This window comes from Ranitomeya variabilis, chromosome 1 (assembly GCF_051348905.1).
Source record: "Ranitomeya variabilis isolate aRanVar5 chromosome 1, aRanVar5.hap1, whole genome shotgun sequence".
Taxonomy (NCBI): Eukaryota; Metazoa; Chordata; class Amphibia; order Anura; family Dendrobatidae; genus Ranitomeya; species Ranitomeya variabilis.
In genome coordinates, this window is record NC_135232.1 from 671,072,720 (window position 1) to 671,096,498 (window position 23,779).

Sequence of the window (23,779 nt, forward strand, 5' to 3'; positions counted from 1 at the left end):
TTTCCCACATGTCTACTTTACATCAGCATCATTTGGCTGGAATACCATAGAAGAGAAGCAGGACAAAGGCACAGCTGTATGACCTCAGGTTGATGAAGCTGCACACACACCAGGGTTTACGGGTGCCACTTCCAAAGAAAAAGAATCTGAAAGTCCATAGAAAACAAAGCGGATTGGCACATACCATCCCGTGCAACAGATAAAAAAAGCAAGTCACAAAAACACAGCCATGTCGAGTTTGTCATTAAAGCCTAATGGACCTTGTCCGAATAATCCATCTAGTTGTTTTTATTTACCGTATCTGTTTTTAACAATACTGCATGTACAGTATCTGGTTTTCACTTGATCACAATTAATGATATGCTTTCACTTGATGGTGGATGGGACAAGGGCAATGGCTGCTGATAAATATTCTCTGAGCTTTGTCCTACATATGACCTGTTGAAGCGCAATGTAAGCATGAAATGATCGTCGTCTGTATTTCCTCCACTGTTTTATCTGCCTGCTGTTGGTATGATGATGCCACAATAAAGGATTTTGTTGCACGGGACGGTATGTGCCAATCCGCTTTCTTTTCTATGGACATTTGGCTGGAATAGATTGCAGATGCCATGTCACATTTGAGTAGCCCCTAACATGCCAATAGAGCAGAAACCCCCAAAAGTGACCCCACTTTGGAAACTACACCTCTTGAGAAATTCATCTAGGGGTGTATTGGGGTGTATTGAGCATTTTTAATCTTAAGGCAATTCACAGAGTTGTAGAACATTAGGCTGAGTAAATGGAACATTTTTTCCACTAAAATGTTACTTTGAAGTTTTTTAATTTTCAAAAGGATATAATAGAAGAAAATGAACAGTACTATTTCCTTATAAATGTTGGAATCACTATCAATCACGGTATTTAGGAAGTTAAATGGCGCAGGGTGTGCAGCACCACTCCTGGCTGTGACAGCCAGATCTCGGCTATAATTTACTCCGAGCTTTTGGTGGCAAGCGTGCGGGCACAACTCCTGTTCCCGCATGATTGCCATGACATAATTTACGTCATTTTGTAGGAACCCCTTCTCGACCACGACGTAAGCTTTCATCAGATGTCGTGAAGGGATTAAAGGGAATTGCGAAACTGAAGCTCGAACAATGACTTGATACAAACATACATTTCAGATCGAAGAGAAAATCCATGAGCTGTCAGAGCTAATGGGGCTGGTGTCTGACACATGGAAGAGGAGGAAGGAGATCTATGACGAAAACCTGGAGATACAGTTGTTGTGGAGGGACCTAGAACAAGCAGACGGATGGCTGAACACTAAAGAACCCTATGTTTTGGATTCCAACTATGGGGTAAGACGTTCCATTCACGGTCGGTTATGAAAGTGACAACAATTCTAGAGCTTTAAAATACAGAAATAAAGAATATTGTGCTTCTATTTCACCATTGTGAACCAACAAGAAGTTTAGCCTCTTGTTTCACCTTGATGTAATATTTTAGCAAATATATAACCTGTCAGCTTATTCATGCTGCCCAACCCGCAGCCATCGTGAGTCCAAGCCTGACTGCACTATTGCAGCTAGGCATAAAAATCCAGCATCCGCATTATGAAATAATAAAACATGACTTTTAGTTATAGTAATTAAAATATATAAGAATGAAACATGTCAATAAAAACAGGGGCCAAAAAGAGGGAAGAAGATTAAGAACGTTTAGCTCAAAATGTGTAGATTTTTTTCCATCTAAGTAGATTGCAAGCACCTTACAAAAAACAAACAAAAAAAAAACAAAACAATATAACATAATACTTTATAAATTATTGTATTTAACAGAACCTATTCAAAGAAGTACTTGATATTCCCATAATCATAGCAAGGTTACACAATTATTCATCTCTGAACTTTACTCTATTTTAAAGTAACCTATAGGTACACCAAAATGGTATATACACATGCAAACTACCATTTATCCTGCAAAAAAAAGAAAGCCCCATGTTACTTTTTTTTTTTAACATCAATGTAGTATCAGAATCTAAAATGAAAAGTGGACACATTTTATGTGGTCCCGAAACCTTAAAATGTATTTACTCTGAAAAGGATAATAGTCTAGAAGGTGATAATTTTTGGATAAGATTTGATATTGGTCTTGCTAGGACTCCATACCACATGTGGAGGACCTGATAAAGAAACAAGAGGAATTTGAAAAGATGCTGGCAGCCCAAGGAGAGAAGTTTGAGATGCTGAAGAGGAAAACAAAGGTCAGTATTGGCTTTATGTAGACTATACCTATATGGTGAATATCTGGAAGCTGCTGTCACCTGAATAGTGCTGAGAAACACGTTCTGTACGCGCCACCGGCATTTGACAATGCCGGTGGCGCGTGCAGAACGTTTTTCTCAGCATAGAGAGGAGCGACACACGGGAGTTGGCATTGGTATTCACTATGGTCTGTAGTAAGCTTTGGTCTGAACATTTTTTGGGATGATATATAGCAAACCACATAAAGAAAACTGTGATGCAAATGGATGTGACCTAAAGGAAGAGGAAAATTCTGTCATATATAAAATTAAACACATATGAATATTATTGAATATATTGTTTACATCTCTAAAGTAATGTAAAGAAGCTGCGTAGAATAGATATTTATGGCCTGGGCCATTGCCGTATTCTGCAATAATCTTTATAAAGTAAAGTATTAGAGCTTCAAAAACATTTGTTTGAGCTCCATTATGTTTAAATTATTTAAAAAAATTAAGCATTTTTCCAAAAGGACTTGATTAAAATTATCCTACCACTCATATGCAAAAGATACGGTAATTCTCCCTTCTATCCCCTCTCTAACTTATTTCCCTAGAGATGAGTGTATGATTAGTTAGATGAGAGAACCCCTTAAAGTGGTTTATCGAGTGGAATAATTTGAAGTAAGGGTCCATTTATTGAATACCAAACTCACGTTACATCTTGTATCTTTCCTAGAGAGAACAGAACTTGTCTAAGCAACCTGAGTTTAATGAAAAAGAGCCGAAGAAACCTGAATCCTTTATTAGAGTACCTTCTCTAAAGAGGAAGCCGTCAGCAGACAGAAGAGGATTTCCCCAAAAATTGGGAAGCACAAGGGGTCTGTCTAGTCGTCCTGCCGCGGAATCAGTAAGCGCCACACAACAGAATCCCTCAGACAACCTAGATGGCAAGAGCAACACAACCAAGACCGAGCCAAAGACATCGAGTGTTCCAAATCTTCTAGATCTCCAGATCCCTACTTTGGAAAACCCCATTACATTCCCCGTATCCCAACCAATCGGGTCATCCTATCAGCAGCCACTGTCTCCAGTGCAATCATACCAAAGCTACAAAGTGCCAATTACAGAGGAAATCCTAAGCCATAGTCCATTAATTACTTTAGAAGACACCAAGTATCAACCCAAGGAAAAATCCCTTTTAAATCCAACAGATGCCTTTACATCACATAACTTTGCCCTATCCTCCGAGAAAACACAAAGTGGTGTTGTGGTATGTGGTGTGTGTTAGTATTAAAAAAATCTGTTCACCGTGTAATTAACATTTTCAACATCCTTTGTGCTAATGTATATATTGCATGTGCTCTGCAGGAGGAGAAGCCAACGGTTGGACTCGGTGATAAACTTCCAAAAGTTCCAGTTCTCTTTGACTTAATTCCTGAGACAACAACCATCACCGCTTTGGTAATGTAATTTTTGATCTGGAAATATAGGACACTTGGTTTTGAGCACATTTGATTTAGATTTTAGTATCTTTTCTGCAGATTTATCCGCTGTTGGTGATCATTTGGTGATCACAGAAACCGAAGGAGAAACTCATCCTATTGTTTGCAATAGGAGGATTCCCATCTGTCTGGCAAATCTGTTGTTTTGCCGTACAGGTCCAAAGGACCTAATGCAATATTATGATCCAGCCCCAGATAAAATGGAAAAAATACATAAATAAAGAACCCTGATGACAACTGATGCTTTCTTTAATCAATTGTCATCCGATGATTTGCATCAGGCTCAAAAAATTCAGCATGATGCAACTGAAGTAGGTGAATCCGGCATGAGACACTGTAAAAAATGGACATCCATTCACAAAGCACAATCACTTTTTAGCGCTTTCAACATTACAACGCTGACTTGCTGTGCAATTAATGTAGACAGCCACTTGGCTCCGTGTCAACTGGGCAACTCATCCATTTCAATACAAAATGTACGAACTGCCATGCTACACTGATTATGCATGCTCACTACATTAATTGCAGGGCTTTTTGTAGCCATTTGTATAGTACTTGTTATTTGGTACATCTGTATTGCCCAGCATGGGGGTGATAAAGAGGTGTATATAACTGCTTCATACATAATCCATTATTTCATATTTAAGGCCCATATATCCATAACTAATAGTCAGAATGGTATATTCATGATCATCTGTTACTAGACAATAAAAGTAATGCGTTGTCAATCATTGCTGATTCATACTCTCCAGAATTCACTGTATATAGACCAAATCTAGATTTACTTCATCAGTCGTCATCCCAATTTATGGTATTTTCCATTGTAATACCGACCTCAGAACTTGTGACAAATGAACACTTGGCTTCTTAGTAAGTGTAGACCAATATTAGATATAATTTGTTAGCAATCCATGTTCCTATGTTAAGTATTCATGGCATTTCTAGAGAATATTCCCACTAGGTGCAGATGCACTTTCAGAGCCTATTGGCAAATTTGTGGCTTCTAGTGATGAGCGAGTGTGCTCGTTACACGGGTTTTGGTGTTCTCTGAGTATCTTGGGCGTGCTCGTAGATTATGCTTGTGTCCGCGCAACTGCATGATTTGCAGCTGTTAGACAACCTGAACACATGCAGGGATTGCCTCTTTGTTAGGGAATCCCCACATGTATTCAGGCTGTCTAGCAGCCACAAATCATGCAGCAGCAGGAAAACATAATCTACGAGCATGGCCAAGATACTTGGAGAACACCCGAGCATGTGCGGAAAACCCGTGTAACGAGCACACTCGCTCCTCACTAGTGGCTTCCCCTTTCTCTACTAGGTTCAGTGGAAGGGTGGCAAGCATGGGAGTTACAGAAACGATTTTACTCTACTTGTTACCTTCAGTAGAAATGCCACAAATGCTTGAAATAGAAATTCACTTTTATTATGTATCCCAGCTGTAACTTGTACCTAAATGTCGATGATAAGTTAAGTCCTTACTATGCAGGAGGTGAAGGCACAATATTCTCTGCCGGAGGTGAAGCCACAATATGCAGTGCAGGAGGTGAAGCCGCAATATACAATACCGGAGGTGAAGCCGCAATATACAATACCAGAGGTGAAGCCACAATATACAATACCAGAGGTAAAGCCACAATATACAATACCGGAGGTGAAGCCGCAATATACAATACCAGAGGTGAAGCCACAATATACAATACCAGAGGTAAATCCGCAATATACAATACCGGAGGTGAAGCCACAATATACAATACCGGAGGTGAAGCCACAATATACAATACCAGAGGTGAAGCTACAATATACAATACCGGAGATGAAGCCGCAATATACAATACCGGAGGTGAAGCCACAATATACAATACCGGAGGTGAAGCCACAATATACAATACCGGAGATGAAGCCGCAATATACAATACCGGAGGTGAAGCCACAATATACAATACCGGAGGTGAAGCCACAATATACAATACCGGAGGTGAAGCCACAATATACAATACCAGAGGTGAAGCCGCAATACACAATACCGGAGGTGAAGCCACAATATACAATACCGGAGGTGAAGCCACAATATACAATACCAGAGGTGAAGCCGCAATACACAATACCGGAGGTGAAGCCACAATATACAATACCGGAGGTGAAGCTGCAATATAAAATACCGGAGGTGAAGCCACAATATACAATACCGGAGGTGAAGCCGCAATATTCTCAGCCGGACATGAAGCCACAATATACAATACCAGAGGTGAAGCCGCAATATACTGTATCAGAGGTGAAGCCACAATATACAATGCAGGAGGTGAAGCCGCAATATTCTTTGCCGGAGGTGAAACCGCAGGATATGATACCGGAAGTGAAACCGCAATATACAATACCGGAGGTGAAGCCGCAAGATTCTCTGCCAGAGGTGAAGCCGGAATATACAATACCGGAGGTGAAGCTGCAATATTCTCTGCCGGAGGTGAAGCCGCAATATACAATGCCAGAGACGAAGCCGCAATATTCTCTGCCGGAGGAGAAGCCGCAATATACAATACTAGAGATGAAGTCGCAATATTCTCTGTCAGATGTGAAGCCACAATATACAGTGCAGGAGGTGAACACGCAATATAATCTGCCAGAGATTAAACCGCAATATTCTCTGCTGGAGGTGAATCTGCCAACTACGCCATCAGAGGTGAAGCCGCTATTTACCGTGCCGGAGGTGAATCCGCCAAATACCCTGCCAGAGGTGAAGACGCAATATAACCTGATAGAGGTGAAACCACAATATTCTCTGCCGGAGGTGAAGCCGCAATCTTTGCTAGAACTTAATTTGGACTTTCCAAGTGGACCATCAAAACTACTAGATCTACCCACACCACCTTCTCCAGTAAGTGCAAACATTTCACATAATGACCAGTAATTATGACACTGTAATTATACTACACACTGCAATCTAAGATGCACATGACATCGTCCTCACTGTAAAAAGATGTATTGAGTAAAGCTTTTTACAGCAAATAGAAAACAAAAACAAAACACATAGATTTTGCAAAACTCAGCATGTCCTCTTTGTACCACAACTGAAGTTTTGGTTTGTTCTCTTTTCTTTCCTGACAGAGTCCTTCCTTTGATAGAATTATTAATGGATTCATGGAGACAAAGCAGACCCTTCTGCCCGGGGGAAAGGTATAAGCCATGATCACCGTTATGTGTACCGCGACCTGTGAATTGTGTACCCAAGACCTTGGTGTACCACATATTCCATCCCCAGCCACAAGGAGTAATAACTGCAGCTAATGACACTCTTTGGGCTCATAGTGATAGTATGCCAAAACCAGGAGTGGAACAAACGGATAAAAACTATAATTGAAAGATTGACACCAGTTCTGGGTTTTGGAGACACTCCTGGTTTTGGCGTACAAATACTGATGAAAAATCAGTGACGTCTGAATGAGCGCTTATAATGGATAGTTAGCGTGCCAAGGTTCGCAGGCAACATCTGTGTAAACGCTTCATTAGCATTCTAGTCATTGATAATTTTATTATTATTATTATTATTTATTTATATACCACCATTGATTCTATGGTGATGTACATGACACAGGGTTACATCAAAATACAAGTATCACTTACAGTAAACAAACTAACAATGGCAGACTGGTACAGAGGGGTGAGGACCATGTCCTTGCGGGCTTACATTCTACAGGATTATGGGGAAGGAGACAGTAGGTCGGGGGTTGCAGTAGCTCCAATGGTGTTGAGGTGGTCGTGTGGTCATTACAGGTTGTAAGCTTCTTTGAAGAGATGGGTTTTCAGGTTCTGTTTGAAGGATCCAAATGTGGTGGATAACCGGACGTGTTGGGGCACAGAATTCCAGAGGATGGGGGGTATTCGGGAGAAGTCTTGGAGGCGATTGGGTGAGGAGCGAATAAATGTGGAGGAGAGAAGAAGGACTTGGGAAAACCGGAGATTACGTGAGGGAAGATATTGAGAGATTAGTTCGGAAATGTACAGAGGAGAAAGGTTATGGATGGCTTTGTAGGTCAGTGTTAGTAGTTTAAACTAGATATGCTGGGAAAATGGGAGCCAGTGAAGGGATTTGCAAAGAGGGGAAGCCGGAGTGTAGCGAGGAGAGAGATTAATTAGTCGGGCAGCAGAGTTAAGGACGGACTGGAGAGGTGCGAGAGTGTTAGGTAGGCCACAGAGGAGGATGTTGCAATAGTCGAGGCAGGAGATGATTAGGGCATTCACAAGCATTTTGGTAGAGTGAGGGTTGAGGAAAGGACAGATTCTGGAAATATTTTTGAGCCGGAGGCGGCAGGAGGTAACGAGAGCTTGGATGTGTGGTTTGAAGGCAGGGCAGAGTCAAGGATTACTCAGAGGCAGCGGATTTTGGGGACAGCGGAAAGTGTGATTTCATTTATTGTGATAGATAGATCAGGTAGGGAGGGTATGTGAGATGGGGGAAAGATAATTAGTTCAGATTTGTCCACATTGAGTTTGAGGAAGCAAGAGGAGAAGAAGGAGGATATGGCTGATAGACACTCTGGGATTCTGGAGAACAGAAAGGTGACATCTGGGCCAGAGAGGTAGATCTGAGTGTCATCAGCATATAGATGGTACTGGAAGCCATAGGACTTTATGAGTTGTCCCAGGCCAAGGGTATAGATTGAGAAGAGAAGAGGTCCTAGGACAGAGCCATGAGGGACACCAACAGAGAGGGGGCGAGATGAAGAGGTAGTACGGGAGTAGGAAATGCTAAATGTGTGGTTGGTAAGGTATGAGGAGATCCAGGATAGGGCGAGGTCTTTGACACCAAAGGAAGAGAGAATCTATAGTAGGAGGCAGTGATCAACAGTGTTGAAGGCAGAGGACAGGTCTAGAAGGAGTATAGAGAATTGTCTGTTAGCTTTGGCTGTAAGCAAGTCGTTCGTAAGTTTGGTCAGGGCAGTCACAGTGGAATGGTGGGGACGGAAGCCAGATTGTAGGTTGCCGAAGAGAGAGTTAGATGCAAGGTGAGAGGAAAGTTCAGCATGGACATGCTGCTCAATGAGTGATTTGACCTGTTATTTTATAGATTTAATAACAGAAGTTCTTATATATTCTTAATTTATTCCTTCTTGGTTACTATGACATCCCATTATGACAATACCAGCAGCCATTGCAGCACTTTCATATAAGGGTGACAGTTTTTTCAATCTGTGTAACAGTTTATACATTTGTCTGTCACTTTGCTTTGCGATGCCCTTTAAGCCATCCTGACCTCGAAATGAAGCCGTTTTTTGCATGTATTTATATTGAACTACTACTAAATTAGTTTTTGGAATGAACATCATCTTTTTTTCATCAAGGACAACGCACCATGACCATATTGCTCCCAACTTATCTCCATTCAATGAAAGAAAGCAAAGATCTTGAAAACTAAGAAAAATTAAGTCTATGGCTGCCCAGAAAGTTGCAAATAATTACTTTTTATTTACCTAAATCCAGACTACAGATTTACAGTAGTTCTAGTTAAATCTTATTTCAAAATATAAAAAAATGTGTCTGTGACATGGCAGGAAAGGAGACGATACATTGCTTCTAAACATCAACTTCTCGCTTTTAATGTATATTCTGTATGTAAACCATGCACTGCTTGTATTACTGTAGGAAAATCCAGCCAACTACTGGAACTCATACTTTGTCACAATGCGAGGAAAGATCATGAGCTTCTATAAGGGCAAGAAGGATGAAACTAAGGTATTGTGCCCTAAAGGTTGTGGTTATAGAAGTGTGGCATCATACTTGTGCCCCAGACATATTCTCCTGTATTGAAAGTGTTGTCATGTACTCAGGGGTGAACCTAGCCTCTCTGCTGCCTGAGGTGAACTTCAAAACGGCGTCTTCCCCCAAACACAATTATGTCAGCGCCATCACACACACATACAAGAACCACACAGAAGAATCCAGAACAAGGATCATTAATGGTAATGGCAGGCCTGGCACAAACATACAGATACACAGTGATGACTGCAGAGCGGTGGTCCTGTAGGCAGACACAGTCCTGCATCCTTAGAGCACAGGAGGCAGCACTGATTGCCAACCTATTATCTCTAGCACACGCCTACAAAACTCTGGGCAGCTCCAACGTGACGGCTGCCTGGCTCTGACCAGTCAGACATGTCCACCATGCAGCACCGTCCACACACCACATGCAACAACCTGCAGTCTGAGCAACAACAAGCCGCCACTGCACTAACCTGGTAAAATGGCGCATCTTCCCCAACAGACCACGCCTCCTTCTCCCAAAACGCTTAGCCAATCGCAAGCGCACACAGCTAATAGCAGGGGCCTTCCAATGGGGTTTACCAAGGGATGTGGGAGCGGGAAGAAGGACGAGCTCCACCGACCAACCGCCGCTCGGAAGGAACACAGCTGGAATGACTGTATGTACCGAGGGGCAGCAATGGACCTGATGTGTAAGTTATCAATCAATCCTGCAGGAGAGGCGTATGTGAAAGGGACAATGCATCCTGCACCAGGAACGTACATAGAAGTCATGGGGCCCCATAGAAGAAATTCTAATTGCCCCCCCCCCCCTCAAAAAAAAGAATATTTGGCTTGATCACATAATATCTCACATCTTTGCTGCTGTTACAAAGTAATTTTCCCCCTATTGAAGCCCCTAGATTCCTCTTTCATTCTTTCATTGCCCCCATAAAGTGTGATGCCAACAAAAGTGTCCCAAAAACACTGTAATCCCCCCACAGTGAATTGCTCCAAAGGACCCTTCACACACACAGCATGATGACCCTACTGTACTCCCCATAAACTACTGCGGCACAGTATGATTCCCAACTGTTACCCCACACAGCCCTCCATTTAGTATAATGGACACACATACAGAACAGTATAATGGCCCCTACATCTCTTCACACTGTATAATGGCCCTCAGCACAGCCCTCAAATCACCCTCCGTAAAGTATAAAGGTTTCCTCATAGCCCTCTTTATTAAACCACAGAAAAAAATTCCAAAAGCAACTTACCATGGCCATCTAATACTATGCACAAGCTGGGTGCAGAGAACTTCCCAAGATGGAGATGTGGGCAGTGCCCTCATAGCCCTCTAAGTATTATCATGCCCCCACAGAGCCCTACAAATATAATGGTTTTTCATGTAGTATAATTGGCTCCAATGCACCTCCATAGCCCTCCATATAGTATTATGCACCCCCATAGAAAATGCACCTTATAATTCTCCATATATTATAATGCACCCCATAGTCCTCCATATATTATAAGGCAACCCCAGAGTCCTCCAAATACTATAATGCATCCCCCATAGCCCTCCATATACTATAATGCATCCCCCATAGCCCTTCATATACTATACAGCACCCCATGTACAATACAGAACCACCCTCATATACAGCACAGCGCCCCTATATACAACACAGCACAGCACCCCCATAAACAGCACAGCATCCCCATATACAGCACCTCTATATACAATACAGCACCCCTGTATACAATACAGCACCCCCCTCTACAGCACAGTATCCCCATATAAAGCACAGCACCCCCACATACCGCACAGCACTCCCATATACAGCACAGCACCCCCATATACAATACAGCACAGTACCGCCATATACAGCACCCCCGATATACAGCACAGGACCCACCATATACAGCACAGCACTGTCATATACAGCATGATAGTACCCCCTATATACAGCACAGCACCCCCCATATGCAGTACCCCCATATACAGCACAGCATCCCTATATACAGCACCCCTAAATACAATACAGCACCCCTGTATACAATACAGCACCCCACATATACAGCACAGCATCTCCATATACAGCACAGCACCCCCATATACAATACAGCACATTACCTCCATATACAGCACCCCGATATACAGCACAGCACCACCATAAACAGCATGGCAGCACCCTCTATATACAGCTCAGCACCCCATATACAATACAGCACCGCCTTATACAGTACAGCACCCCCCATATACAGCACTCCCATATACAGCACAGCAATGCCATATACAGCACAGCATCCCCATATACAGCACCCCTCATATACAGCACAGCACCCCCATATATAGCACAGCACCCCCATATACAATACAGCACCGCCATATACAGCACCGCCATATACAGCACCCCCATATACAGCACCCCCTTATACAGCACAGAATCCCTATATACAGCACAGAACCCCATATACAGCAGAGCGCTCCTCATATACAGAACAGCACCCCCCATATGCAGTACAGCACCTCCCATATACAGCAAAGCACCCCATATACAGCACCCCCATATACAGCACAGCACCCCCATATACAAAACAGCACAGCACACCTATATACAATACAGCACCCCCATATACAGCACAGCACCCCAAAATACAATACAGCACCCCCATATGCAGCACAGCACCCCCATACACAGCATAGCATCCCCATATACAATACAGCACAGCACACCTATATACAATACAGCACCCCCATATACAGCACAGCACCCCCATATGCAGCACAGCACCCCCAAATACAGCACAGCACCCCCATTTACAGCACAGCACCTCCCATGTACAGCACCCCCATATACAGCACAGCACCCCATTGTTGTGAATTCTGCTCTTGGGCTCCCTCCGGTGGTTGTTGGTGATAGTGCAGTTGTCTCTGGGTTGTAATCCGGGCAGGTGTTTCTGCTGATTGCAGCTCTATTAGGTATTTAGGTGTGCAGGATTCATTAGTCAGTGCCAGTTGTCCATTGTTCTTGGAGGGATTGCATCTCTGTCTGGCTCCTCATGCCCTGCTGTCAATTCAGCTAAGATAAGTGTCTGGTTTTTTGTCTCTGTAGCACACATTCAGTGTGCTCTGCAATTCATTGAGTTTTTGTCCAGCTTAGACTTTGTTTGGATTTTTCAGTCATGTTGGATTCTCTGGAGATGCAGATATACATTCTATGTCTTTAGTTAGATGTAGAATATTTTGTATTTTCTGCTGTGGATATTTTTAGGGTTTTAATACTGACCGCTTAGAATTCTGTCCTATCCTTTTCTATTAAGCTAGAAGTGCCTCTTTTGCTAAATCCTGCTTTCTTTCTGCGTGTGTCTTTCCTCTTGTACTCACAGTCAATATTTGTGGGGGGCTGCCTATCCTTTGGGGTTCTGCTCTGATTCAAGATAGAATTCCCATTTCCATCTATAGGGGTATTTAGTCCTCCGGCTGTGTGGAGGTGTCTAGGACGTGTTAGGTACACCCCACGGCTACTTCTAGTTGCGGTGTCAGTTTAGGGTTTGCGGTCAGTATAGGTACCACCTACTCCAGAGAACGTCTCATGCGGCTCCAGGGTCACCGGATCATAACACCCCATATACAGCACAGCACTCCCAATATACAGCACAGCACTCCCCATATACAGCACAGCACCCCCATATACAGCACCCCTATATACAATACAGCACAGGACCCCCATATACAGCACAGGGCCCCCATATATACAGCACAGGGCCCCTCATATACAGCACAGCGCCCCCCATATACAGCACAGCACCCCTCATATACAGCACAGCACCCCCACATACAGCACCCACCACATACAGCACAGCATCCACCCCACCACATACAGCACAGCACCCACCATATACAGCACAGCACCCCCTATATACAGCATAGCACCCCCCATATACAGCACCTGGAGTCTGATGTACACAGTCACAATCATTTGATGCAGAGAGGTAGAATGACTCACAGATGGACCAATCATTCACACTCCCTGGCTGGAGGGGGCAGATGCAGAGAGGAGGCAGAGTCAATTGCTGCTGTATTGAAAGTGAAAGTGCAACCAGGCAGCCTCCTCCCTCTCAAGTCCCGACCACAGCTTGTTCTTCTGACTCACTGACAACACACAGGAATGCACTCAGGAGCAGGGCACCAAGTTATCTGACTGCAAAGGAGGCGCCGCACTGCCGCCCAATCTTCATGGACTTACTGCCGCCTGAGGCAAAGTACTCAACTGGCCTCATTATAGGTGCGCCCCTACATGTACTATATAGATGTATGCCAAAAGCTACACTTTAGGTTATGGTCAATTTGGCTTGTACAGTGTATTCACTGAACACATATCATAAGCTAAAAAATGCTATGTAACATCAGGCACACATTTCTAATGTTGCATGTTGTGAATTCTGCTTTTGGGCTCCCTCCGGTGGTTGTAGGTGGTAATGCAGTTGTCCCTGGGTTGCAGTCCTGGTCAGGTGTATCTGCTGATTGCAGTTCTGACTGGGGTATTTAGGCGTGCAGGATTCATTAGTCCTTGCCAGTTGTCCATGGTTTTTGGGAGGTGTTGGTCCTTGTTTGGTTCCTTCTGCCTTGCTGCCAAATCAGCAAAGATAAGTGTCTGGTTTTGTTTCTGTGGCACACATGCTGTGTGCTCAATAATTCAGTGCTATTCATTTTTTGTCCAGCTTAGATTGTGTCAGTATTTTCTCAGTCTTCTTGGATTCTCAGGAGTTGCAGATATACATTCCATATCTTTAGTTAGATTGTGTAACTTTTTGTATTATCTGCTGTGGATATTTTTGGAAGGGTTTTAATACTGACCGCTTAGTATTCTGTCCTATCTTTCCCTATTTAGCTAGAGTGGCCTCTTTTGCTAAATTCTGTTTTCTGCCTGTGTGTGTCTTTCCTCTCCTATTCACAGTCAATATTCGTGGAGGGCTGCCTATCCTTTGGGGTTCTACTCTGAGGCAAGGTAGTATTCCTATTTCCATCTATAGGGGTATTTAGTTCTCCGGCTGTGTCGAGGTGTCTAGGGTTTGTTAGGCACACCCCACGGCTACATCTAGTTGCGGTGTTAGTTCAGGGTTTGCGGTCAGTACAGTTTCCACCTACTCCAGAGAAAGTTTCATGCGGCTCCAAAGTCACCAGATCATAACAGTACAACTGGCCAACAATGAGTTAAATGCATCTCAGAAGAAGGGAAGAAAGGTGTTGAGTCATTTTTTTTTCTGTAGTTTGCTTTGCCTTTTCTTCCCTCTTTTTCTCTGGGTGGCTGAGGAGTCTTGTGTTAGCATGGATGTTCAGGAATTAGCTTCTCGTGTAGACCAGCTTGCTGCTAGGGTACAGGGAATTTCTGATTATATTGTTCAGACTCCTGTTTTAGAGCCGAAGATTCCTACTCCTGATTTGTTTTTTGGTGACAGGTCCAAATTTTTGAGTTTTAAAAACAACTGTAAACTGTTTTTTGCTCTGAGACCTCGATCCTCTGGTGATTCCATTCAGCAGGTTAAAATCGTCATTTCCCTGCTGCGTGGTGATCCACAGGATTGGGCATTCTCCCTGGAATCTGGGAATCCGGCTTTGCTTAATGTAGATTCCTTTTTTCAGGCTTTAGGACTATTATATGATGAACCTAATTCTGTGGATCAAGCAGAGAAGACCTTGTTGGCCCTGTCTCAGGGTCAAGAGGCGGCAGAATTGTATTGTCAGAAATTTAGAAAATGGTCTGTGTTGACTAAATGGAATGATGATGCTTTGGCGGCAATTTTCAGAAAGGGTCTTTCTGAATCCGTTAAAGATGTTATGGTGGGGTTTCCCACGCCTGCCGGTCTGAGTGATTCTATGTCTCTGGCCATTCAGATTGATCGGCGCTTGCGGGAGCACAGAACTGTGCGCACTGTGGCGTTGTCCTCAGAGCAGAGTCCTGAGCCAATGCAGTGTGATAGGATTCTGTCTAGAACAGAACGACAAGGATTCAGACGTCAGAATAGGTTGTGTTATTATTGTGGCGACGCTTCTCATGTCATTTCTGTCTGCCCTAAGCGGACAAAGAGGATCGCCAGTTCATTTACCATCAGTACTGTACAGCCTAAATTTTTGTTATCTGTGTCCTTGATCTGCTCATTGTCATCATTTTCTGTCATGGCGTTTGTGGATTCAGGCGCCGCTTTGAACTTAATGGACTTTGAATTTGCCAGGCGTTGTGGTTTTACCTTGCAGTCTTTGCAGAACCTTATTCCCTTTAGGGGCATTGATGCTACACCTTTGGCTAAAAATAAGCCTCAGTTTTGGACACAAGTGACCATGCGCATGGCGCCAGCTCATCAGGAAGATTGTCGATTTCTGGTGTTGCATAATTTACATGATGCTATCGTGCTGGGTTTTCCGTGGTTGCACGTACATAATCCTGTGTTGGATTGGAAGTCTATGTCTGTGACTAGTTGGGGTTGTCAGGGGGTTCATAATGATGTTCCTTTAATGTCCATCTCCTCTTCTTCCTCTTTTGAAATTCCAGAGTTTTTGTCTGATTTTCAGGATGTATTCGATGAGCCTAAGTCCAGTTCTCTTCCACCGCACAGGGACTGTGATTGTGCGATTGATTTGATTCCAGGCTGTAAGTTTCCTAAAGGCCGATTCTTCAACCTGTCTGTGCCTGAACATACCGCTATGCGGAGTTATGTTACGGAGTCTTTGGAGAAAGGGCATATTCGGCCATGTTCTTCACCGATGGGAGCGGCCATTTTGAATACCTTGTGATGCCGTTCGGGCTCACTAATGCTCCATCTGTTTTTCAATCTTTCATGCATGATATCTTCCGGACTTATATTGATAAATTCTTGATTGTATATTTGGACGATATCTTGATTTTTTCTGATGATTGGGAGTCTCATGTGGAACGGTCAGGATGGTATTTCAGATCCTTCGTGACAATGCTTTGTTTGTGAAGGGGTCTAAGTGTCTCTTTGGAGTACAAAAGGTTTCTTTTTTGGGTTTTATTTTTTCTCCTTCATCTTTTGAGATGGATCCGGTTAAGGTTCAGGCCATTCATGATTGGATTCAACCCACGTCCGTAAAGAGCCTTCAGAAATTTTTGGGTTTTGCTAATTTTTATCGCCGTTTCATTGCTAACTTTTCCAGCGTGGTTAAACCCTTGACCGATTTGACGAAGAAAAGCGCTGTTGTGGCGAATTGGTCTTCTGCGGCTGTTTCTGCCTTTCAGGAGCTTAAACGTCGATATACTTCTGCTCCGATATTGCGTCAACTGGATGTTTCTCTTCCGTTTCAGGTTGAGATTGACGCTTCTGAGATTGGGGCACGGGCCGTTTTGTCTCAGAGGGATCCTGTTGGTTCCTTGATGAAACCGTGTGCCTTCTTTTCCCGTAAATTTTCGCCTGCTGAACACAATTATGATGTCGGCAATCGGGAGTTGTTGGCTATGAAGTGGGCGTTTGAGGAGTGGCGACATTGGCTTGAGGGAGCTAAACACCGTATTGTGGTCTTGACCGATCATAAGAATTTGATTTACCTCGAGTCTGCCAAGCGGCTGAATCCTAGACAGGTCGATGGTCCTTGTTTTTTTCCCGTTTTGATTTTGTGGTCTCGTATCTTCCGGGTTCTAAGAATATTAAGGCTGATGCCCTTTCTAGGAGTTTTTTGCCTGATTCTCCTGAGGTCCTTGAACCGGTCGGCATTCTGAAAGAAGGGGTGGTTCTTTCTGCCATTTCCCCTGATTTACGACAGGTTCTTCAGGAATTTCAGGCTGACAGACCTGACCGCTGTCCAGTGGGGAAACTGTTTGTTCCTGACAGTTGGACTAGTAGAGTGATTTCTGAAGTTCACTGTTCTGTGTTGGCTGGTCATCCTGGTATCTTTGGTACCAGAGACTTGGTTGGTAGGTCCTTTTGGTGGCCTTCTTTATCACGTGATGTGCGTTCTTTTGTGCAGTCCTGTGGGACTTGTGTGCGGGCCAAGCCTTGTTGTTCTCGTGCTAGTGGGTTGCTTTTGCCATTGCCGGTCCCTGAGAGGCCCTGGACGCATATTTCTATGGATTTTATTTCTGATCTTCCGGTTTCCCAGAGGATGTCTGTTATCTGGGTTGTTTGTGACCGTTCCCTAAGATGGTTTATTTGGTGCCTTTGCCTAAATTGCCTTCCTCTTCAGATTTGGTTTCGTTGTTTTTTCAGCATGTGGTTCATTTGCATGGTATTCCGGAGAATATTGTGTCCGACGGAGGTTCCCAGTTTGTTTCTAGGTTTTGGCGGGCCTTTTGTGCTAGGCTGGGCATTGATTTATCTTTTTCCTCTGCATTTCATCCTCAGACAAATGGCCAAACCGAGCGAACTAATCAGACCTTGGAGACTTATTTGAGATGCTTTGTGTCTGCTGATCAGGATGATTGGGTGGCCTTTTTGCCATTGGCTGAGTTTGCCCTTAATAATCGGGCTAGTTCAGCTACTTTGGTTTCGCCTTTTTTTTGTAATTTTGGTTTTCATCCTCGTTTTTCTTCTGGGCAGGTTGAGCCTTCTGACTGTCCTGGTGTGGATTCTGTGGTTGACAGGTTGCAGCAGATTTGGGCTCAGGTGGTGGACAATTTGGTGTTGTCTCAGGAGGAGGCTCAGCGTTTTGCTAACCGTCGTCGGTGTGTTGGTTCCCTGCTTCGGGTTGGGGATCTGGTCTGGTTGTCTTCCCGTCATGTTCCTATGAAGGTTTCTTCTCCTAAGTTTAAGCCTCGGTTTATTGCTCCTTATAAAATTTCTGGGATTATTAATCCGGTGTCTTTTCGATTGGCGCTTCCGGCCTCTTTTGCTATCCATAATGTCTTCCATAGATCTTTATTGCGGAAATATGTGGTACCCGTTGTTCCCTCTGTTGATCCTCCGGCCCCTGTGTTGGTTGATGGGGAGTTGGAGTATGTGGTCGAGAAGATTTTGGATTCTCGTTTTTCAAGGCGGAAGCTTCAGTATCTTGTCAAATGGAAGGGTTATGGCCAGGAGGATAATTCTTGGGTTTTTGCCTCTGATGTCCATGCTGCTGATTTGGGTCATGCTTTTCATCTGGCTCGTCCTGATCGTCCTGGGGGCTCTGGTGAGGGTTTGGTGACCCCTCCTCAAAGGGGGGGGGTACTGTTGTAAATTCTGCTTTTGGTCTCCCTCCAGTGGTTGTAGGTGGTAATGCAGTCCTGGTCAGGTGTATCTGCTGATTGCAGTTCTGAATGGGGTATTTAGGCGTGCAGGATTCATTAGTCCTTGCCAGTTGTCCATGGTTTTTGGGAGGTGTTGGTCCTTGTTTGGTTCCTTCTGCCTTGCTGCCAAATCAGCAAAGATAAGTGTCTGGTTTTGTTTCTGTGGCACACATGCTGTGTGCTCAATAATTCAGTGCTATTCATTTTTTGTCCAGCTTAGATTGTGTCAGTATTTTCTCAGTCTTGTTGGATTCTCAGGAGCTGCAGATATACATTCCATGTCTTTAGTTAGATTGTGAACTTTTTGTATTATCTGCTGTGGATATTTTTGGAAGGGTTTTAATACTGACCGCTTAGTATTCTGTCCTATCTTTCCCTATTTAGCTAGAGTGGCCTCTTTTGCTAAATTCTGTTTTCTGCCTGTGTGTGTCTTTCCTCTCCTATTCACAGTCAATATTCGTGGGGGGCTGCCTATCCTTTGGGGTTCTACTCTGAGGCAAGGTAGTATTCCTATTTCCATCTATAGGGGTATTTAGTTCTCCGGCTGTGTCGAGGTGTCTAGGGTTTGTTAGGCAAACCCCACGGCTACGTCTAGTTGCGGTGTTAGTTCAGGGTTTGCGGTCAGTACAGTTTCCACCTACTCCAGAGAAAGTTTCATGCGGCTCCAAAGTCACCGGATCATAACAGTTGCACTAATGAGCTGAAAAAACATACCAAATCAAGTATATAGAACAATTAAATACTTACTGTCACAATATATTTGATTTTGATCTATCACCAGAGGCCATTGTTAGGCCACCAGATGCCATAGAGATTGTGCTGCGTGGAGCCAATGCAATGACAGAGGGAGAAATCTCCCTCTGTCACTCTCCCGAGATGCCGCAGTTTATATTGCCTGTGGTATCTAAGGGGTTAATTGAGCTGCTGCAAAAACTGACTGCCTTCAATCTCCTCTGAACGCTATTAGACTGCAGGAGCCCCGAAACCACAATACCATGGTGAAAAATAATCGCTGTCTTTTCACGGTCCTCATGGAAAGTGGCATGTGAAAAGTCAGTGATGTGACAAGAAACTGTCAATGTGGCATCTGAGTCGAGTCAGCACAGAACTGGATAGAGGTAAATGATGAAATTATTTCTGGAGTAGCCTTCACTATGCGAAAGGTTTATCAGAAGCCAATGCTATAGATGATATATAATGCATGTAATATGTCTTTTAGAATGAAACTGCAATTCCTTCAGTTAACGTGGTGGGCGCTGTCTGTGAAAGATTATCGGATACTGCAGAAAAAGTAAACACCTTCTGTGTGAGGTACGGTACAGGCTGGCATCCAGCCTTAATGAGAGCGCTCATATGGCTTTATTATCAGCGCTGGTTTTAGGCCACTCTTATTACCCAAGTTGTGAGGGGCAGTGAAGCCAATGTTATATGTACTGGAGATGCTGAGAATAGAGGGATCAAGGTCCCTTTTGATTTTCTTTTTCACACAGGTGCTTCCGGATACTCAACGTGCAGGGAATTGCAACATGGCATCATTTAAAGTGGATCTGTCACTAGTCTTCTCAAAATAAAAGCCATACTTTAAATAGATCTCTTAGACCAGATAAGGCTGGTATACTGACTTTAACAATCAATGTCAGAATTGCTTTATAAACCTAGCTTATGTACATCAGTGTCACTCCTCCAGCTGAGCTTTCACACTGCTCAGTACAAGCTGCTGCTGTCCGTCAATTAGGGTGGGTGGAGATTGACTACACTTAGACCCTGAGCGTTCTCACTTTTTGGCTTAAGTCCTAAAATACTTATTTTAATATGATTACTGTATACATCTATTCTGGAATGGATTTTCAAAGTATGTACACCAGCCTCACCAGGTCTAAGATATCTGTATAATAATATGTGCAGTTTGTATTGTGAAATCTGGTGAGTAAACCTCTTCAAATGGGAATCTCTCACCAGGTTTTAACTACCCCAACTGAGAGCAGCATAATGTAGTGGCAGAGACCTTGATTCTAGCTATTTAACTTACTGGACTGCTTGCTGTGGTTTCATTAAATCACAGTTTTATCTGCTACATAGCTACAAGTTCTATGAATACTGAGGTCTATATAATCCCGCCCATACCACTGATTGACAGCTTTCTGTGTACTCTATGCATAGTCAGAAAGCTGCCAATCAGTGTTGGGGGCATGGCTGGACTACATGGCTGCAGCTTTACTAGTCCTTTAGTGATAATCTCCTGCTGATACAATATCAATGTTATCAAATCTATAGCATGCCCCTACATTATGCTGCTCTTAGATTAGGTGGGAAAAACCTGGTGCATGAACATGAAGGTATCCAGCTCAGGAAATAAAATCAAAAGTCTTTATTTGGACAAATTTAAAAAGTAAGCTGCTTGACAAACCAGTGCATACTGGAGGAAGGAATGTCTTGAATAACTGGATGCGTTTCGAACACGTATAGTGCTCTTAGTCCTCAGTTTCACAATGAGCAGTCTTGCCAAAAGTTAAAATATGCCCCAAACAGGTGGGGAGCAGAGTGAAAATGATTGCTTCACAGAATGAAATTAACACGTGAATAGCATGACATGCAATGTAATGCAAAGTGCACAAAAAGAAAAAAAACAAAAAAAAAACACACATACCACATTCAATTACAAATACATACATATATACAAATAATGTTAACTATAATCAATCAATAATGCAACATAATTTCCTTCTTCAAGTTCAAACCCAGAGGTACTCGAGTGTTTAATAGGTAAATCCAAAAAGCTTCCCTATCCCACTATTTCTTTTCTCTATCTCCACCACGTATATTTCTATGCACTTGTTCTATTGCAAATACACTAAGATGATGATGATGTACATAATAGAATGTTCAGCATGTGAACTATTATATGTGGGTTCTACAATCAGAAGATTAAAAAACAGGATCAGGGAGCATCTTTATGATATTACTCAGCCCACAACTCGTCATGTATCTAATGCATCCAACCATTTCATAAAATCGCACAACAGACAAATTGCACACTTTAGTTTATTTGCAATAGATCAAGTGCATAGAAATATACGTGGTGGAGATAGAGAAAAGAAATAGTGGGATAGGGAAGCTTTTTGGATTTACCTATTAAACACTCGAGTACATCTGGGTTTGAACTTGAAGAAGGAAATTATGTTGCATTATTGATTGATTATAGTTAACATTATTTGTATATGTTATGCACATTTGTAATTGAATGTGGTGTGTGTTTTTTTTGTTGTTTGTTTTTTTTTTCCTTGTTTTTTTTTTTTTTTTCTTGTGCACTTTGCATTGCATGTCATGCTATTCACGTGTTAATTTCATTCTGTGGAGCAATCATTTTCACTCTGTTCCCCACCTGTTTGGGGCGTATTTTAACTTTTGGCAAGACTGCTCATTGTGAAACTGAGGACTAAGAGCACTATACATGTTCGAAACGCGTCCAGTTATTCAAGACATTCCTTCCTCCAGTATGCACTGGTTTCTCAAGCAGCTTACTTTTTAAATTTAAAATAAAGACTTTTGATTTTATTTCCTGAGCTGGATACCTTCATTTTCTTGCACAAGTACCTGGCGTCAAGCAGAGACGTTTTCGTGCTCGGATTAAATTTCTCATGGGCTGTGAGAATACCATCACAAGGGTCAGCTGAATCATTTTCTTTTTTCTGTTTGGGAAAAACCTGGTGACAGCTATCCTTTCAACTGCGTTTCCACTGAAAGTATTTCTTGAACGAGTATCCTTAGTAATGATTGTTTCACACTAATCATGCAGTGAGTGAGGAAAACAATTGTTCGTAGGGTGAAATAATTTTTTTGGTTTGCTTAAAAATCATCATTCTTGGCAGTACATTGTCCTGGATAAGTAAGGCTTGTGCTGCCAAGAACAATGGCGGCTTTTGTGCACTGAACGATGTATTACAAATCTTTCAGTAAACGTATCCTTAGACAAGAGAGTCTCAAAGTGCACCAGTTTTATCAAAGTGGTTTATGCTGTTAGACTAGACCATCTAAAAAAGCACATTGCTCAAAGTTTAGAATTTCTATTAGTTGATTTACTTTGTGCAAGAATGTTGGCAAATAGTTTTACATGTTAGGTCTTGCCCCATCTGACCTAAACCTGATAAGGCGCAAGTTATAAGTCTTTTTTTTCTTCATAAACTATGGTGCAATTAGCTAAAGGTCTACCAATATATATTTTTATATATTTTTTAACCTCCAGTTTCTATGTTTTTTACTTTAATTTGAGTATATACTGTTTTGTTAGGATGAGAAATAAGGGGCAGCAGTAGCAGCTTTTATAGTATGAACTCTTCATAGTATGGCCCCTACAACTATAACATTTCTCTATTTCTAGGGCAACTGATGGATCTGAATACTTACTTTCAGTTCCCACTGTTAAAAAGATGGAAATCTGGATCCAAGCAATTGATGGAAACGCTGGTATGAATTTCTTTGTGATAATACTATTGAATCTGAACTTTAAAGGGTCTGTGTTGAGTTCGTAAGTTATTACCTATCTATAGAAAAACTTACTGATCACTGAAGAAAGCCTAGTGGTCTCGATCTCAGGATCGGCCCCACAATAATCATTAGTTTTTCACTAACCTACAAAATAGGGAATAACATTGAAAACTTAGTACAAGCCCTTTAACTTCTGGGTATTGTAACCGATAGGTATGACAACCCGGAAAATGTATCCATAGAGGCAGAGTTGATGTATACTACAAGTTTGTGAAACATTTAAAGACAGAAAGGCTACGTTTGCCCCCCCCCCCTTTCAGAAAAGGCAGACATTTGCCCCCCTAGACATATTCAAATGTAACATCTCCTTTGTCTGCTTTAAACAACCCCTTGTTAAGGTGATATTCCAGCCCAAACAATACATCACCTATTCACTTGATCGATGAAAACTGTTAGCGTGGCGAGGGTCACATTGCTGAGACCCCCATCACTCACCCAGAATGTGAAGCTTGTGTCCTCCATTCTCTAGATTGTGGCCAGGAGACGTTGAGTACAGCAGCAGATTTTGACTATGTACTACTGTTCAATATATGTCTATAACA

The 23,779-nt window shown here is 42.7% G+C and overlaps 1 protein-coding gene across 5 annotated transcripts in view; it reads left to right on the forward strand.

Annotated features, from left to right (window-relative positions):
• Window positions 1-23,779, forward strand: part of SPTBN5 (spectrin beta, non-erythrocytic 5) — a 445,401-nt gene that overhangs the window by 402,315 nt on the left and 19,307 nt on the right. For 2 of the 5 annotated variants that reach the window (XM_077264001.1, XM_077264005.1), the window contains exons 60-68: window positions 1,167-1,343; window positions 2,144-2,248; window positions 2,967-3,500; window positions 3,599-3,691; window positions 5,222-6,607; window positions 6,838-6,906; window positions 9,373-9,462; window positions 19,912-20,003; window positions 23,071-23,156. In XM_077264001.1, coding sequence (XP_077120116.1) covers window positions 1,167-1,343; window positions 2,144-2,248; window positions 2,967-3,500; window positions 3,599-3,691; window positions 5,222-6,607; window positions 6,838-6,906; window positions 9,373-9,462; window positions 19,912-20,003; window positions 23,071-23,156 — 2,632 coding nt within the window. The remainder of the gene's footprint in view (window positions 1-1,166; window positions 1,344-2,143; window positions 2,249-2,966; window positions 3,501-3,598; window positions 3,692-5,221; window positions 6,608-6,837; window positions 6,907-9,372; window positions 9,463-19,911; window positions 20,004-23,070; window positions 23,157-23,779) is intronic. The other 3 variants (XM_077264030.1, XM_077264014.1, XM_077264022.1) reach the window with 3 other exon arrangements.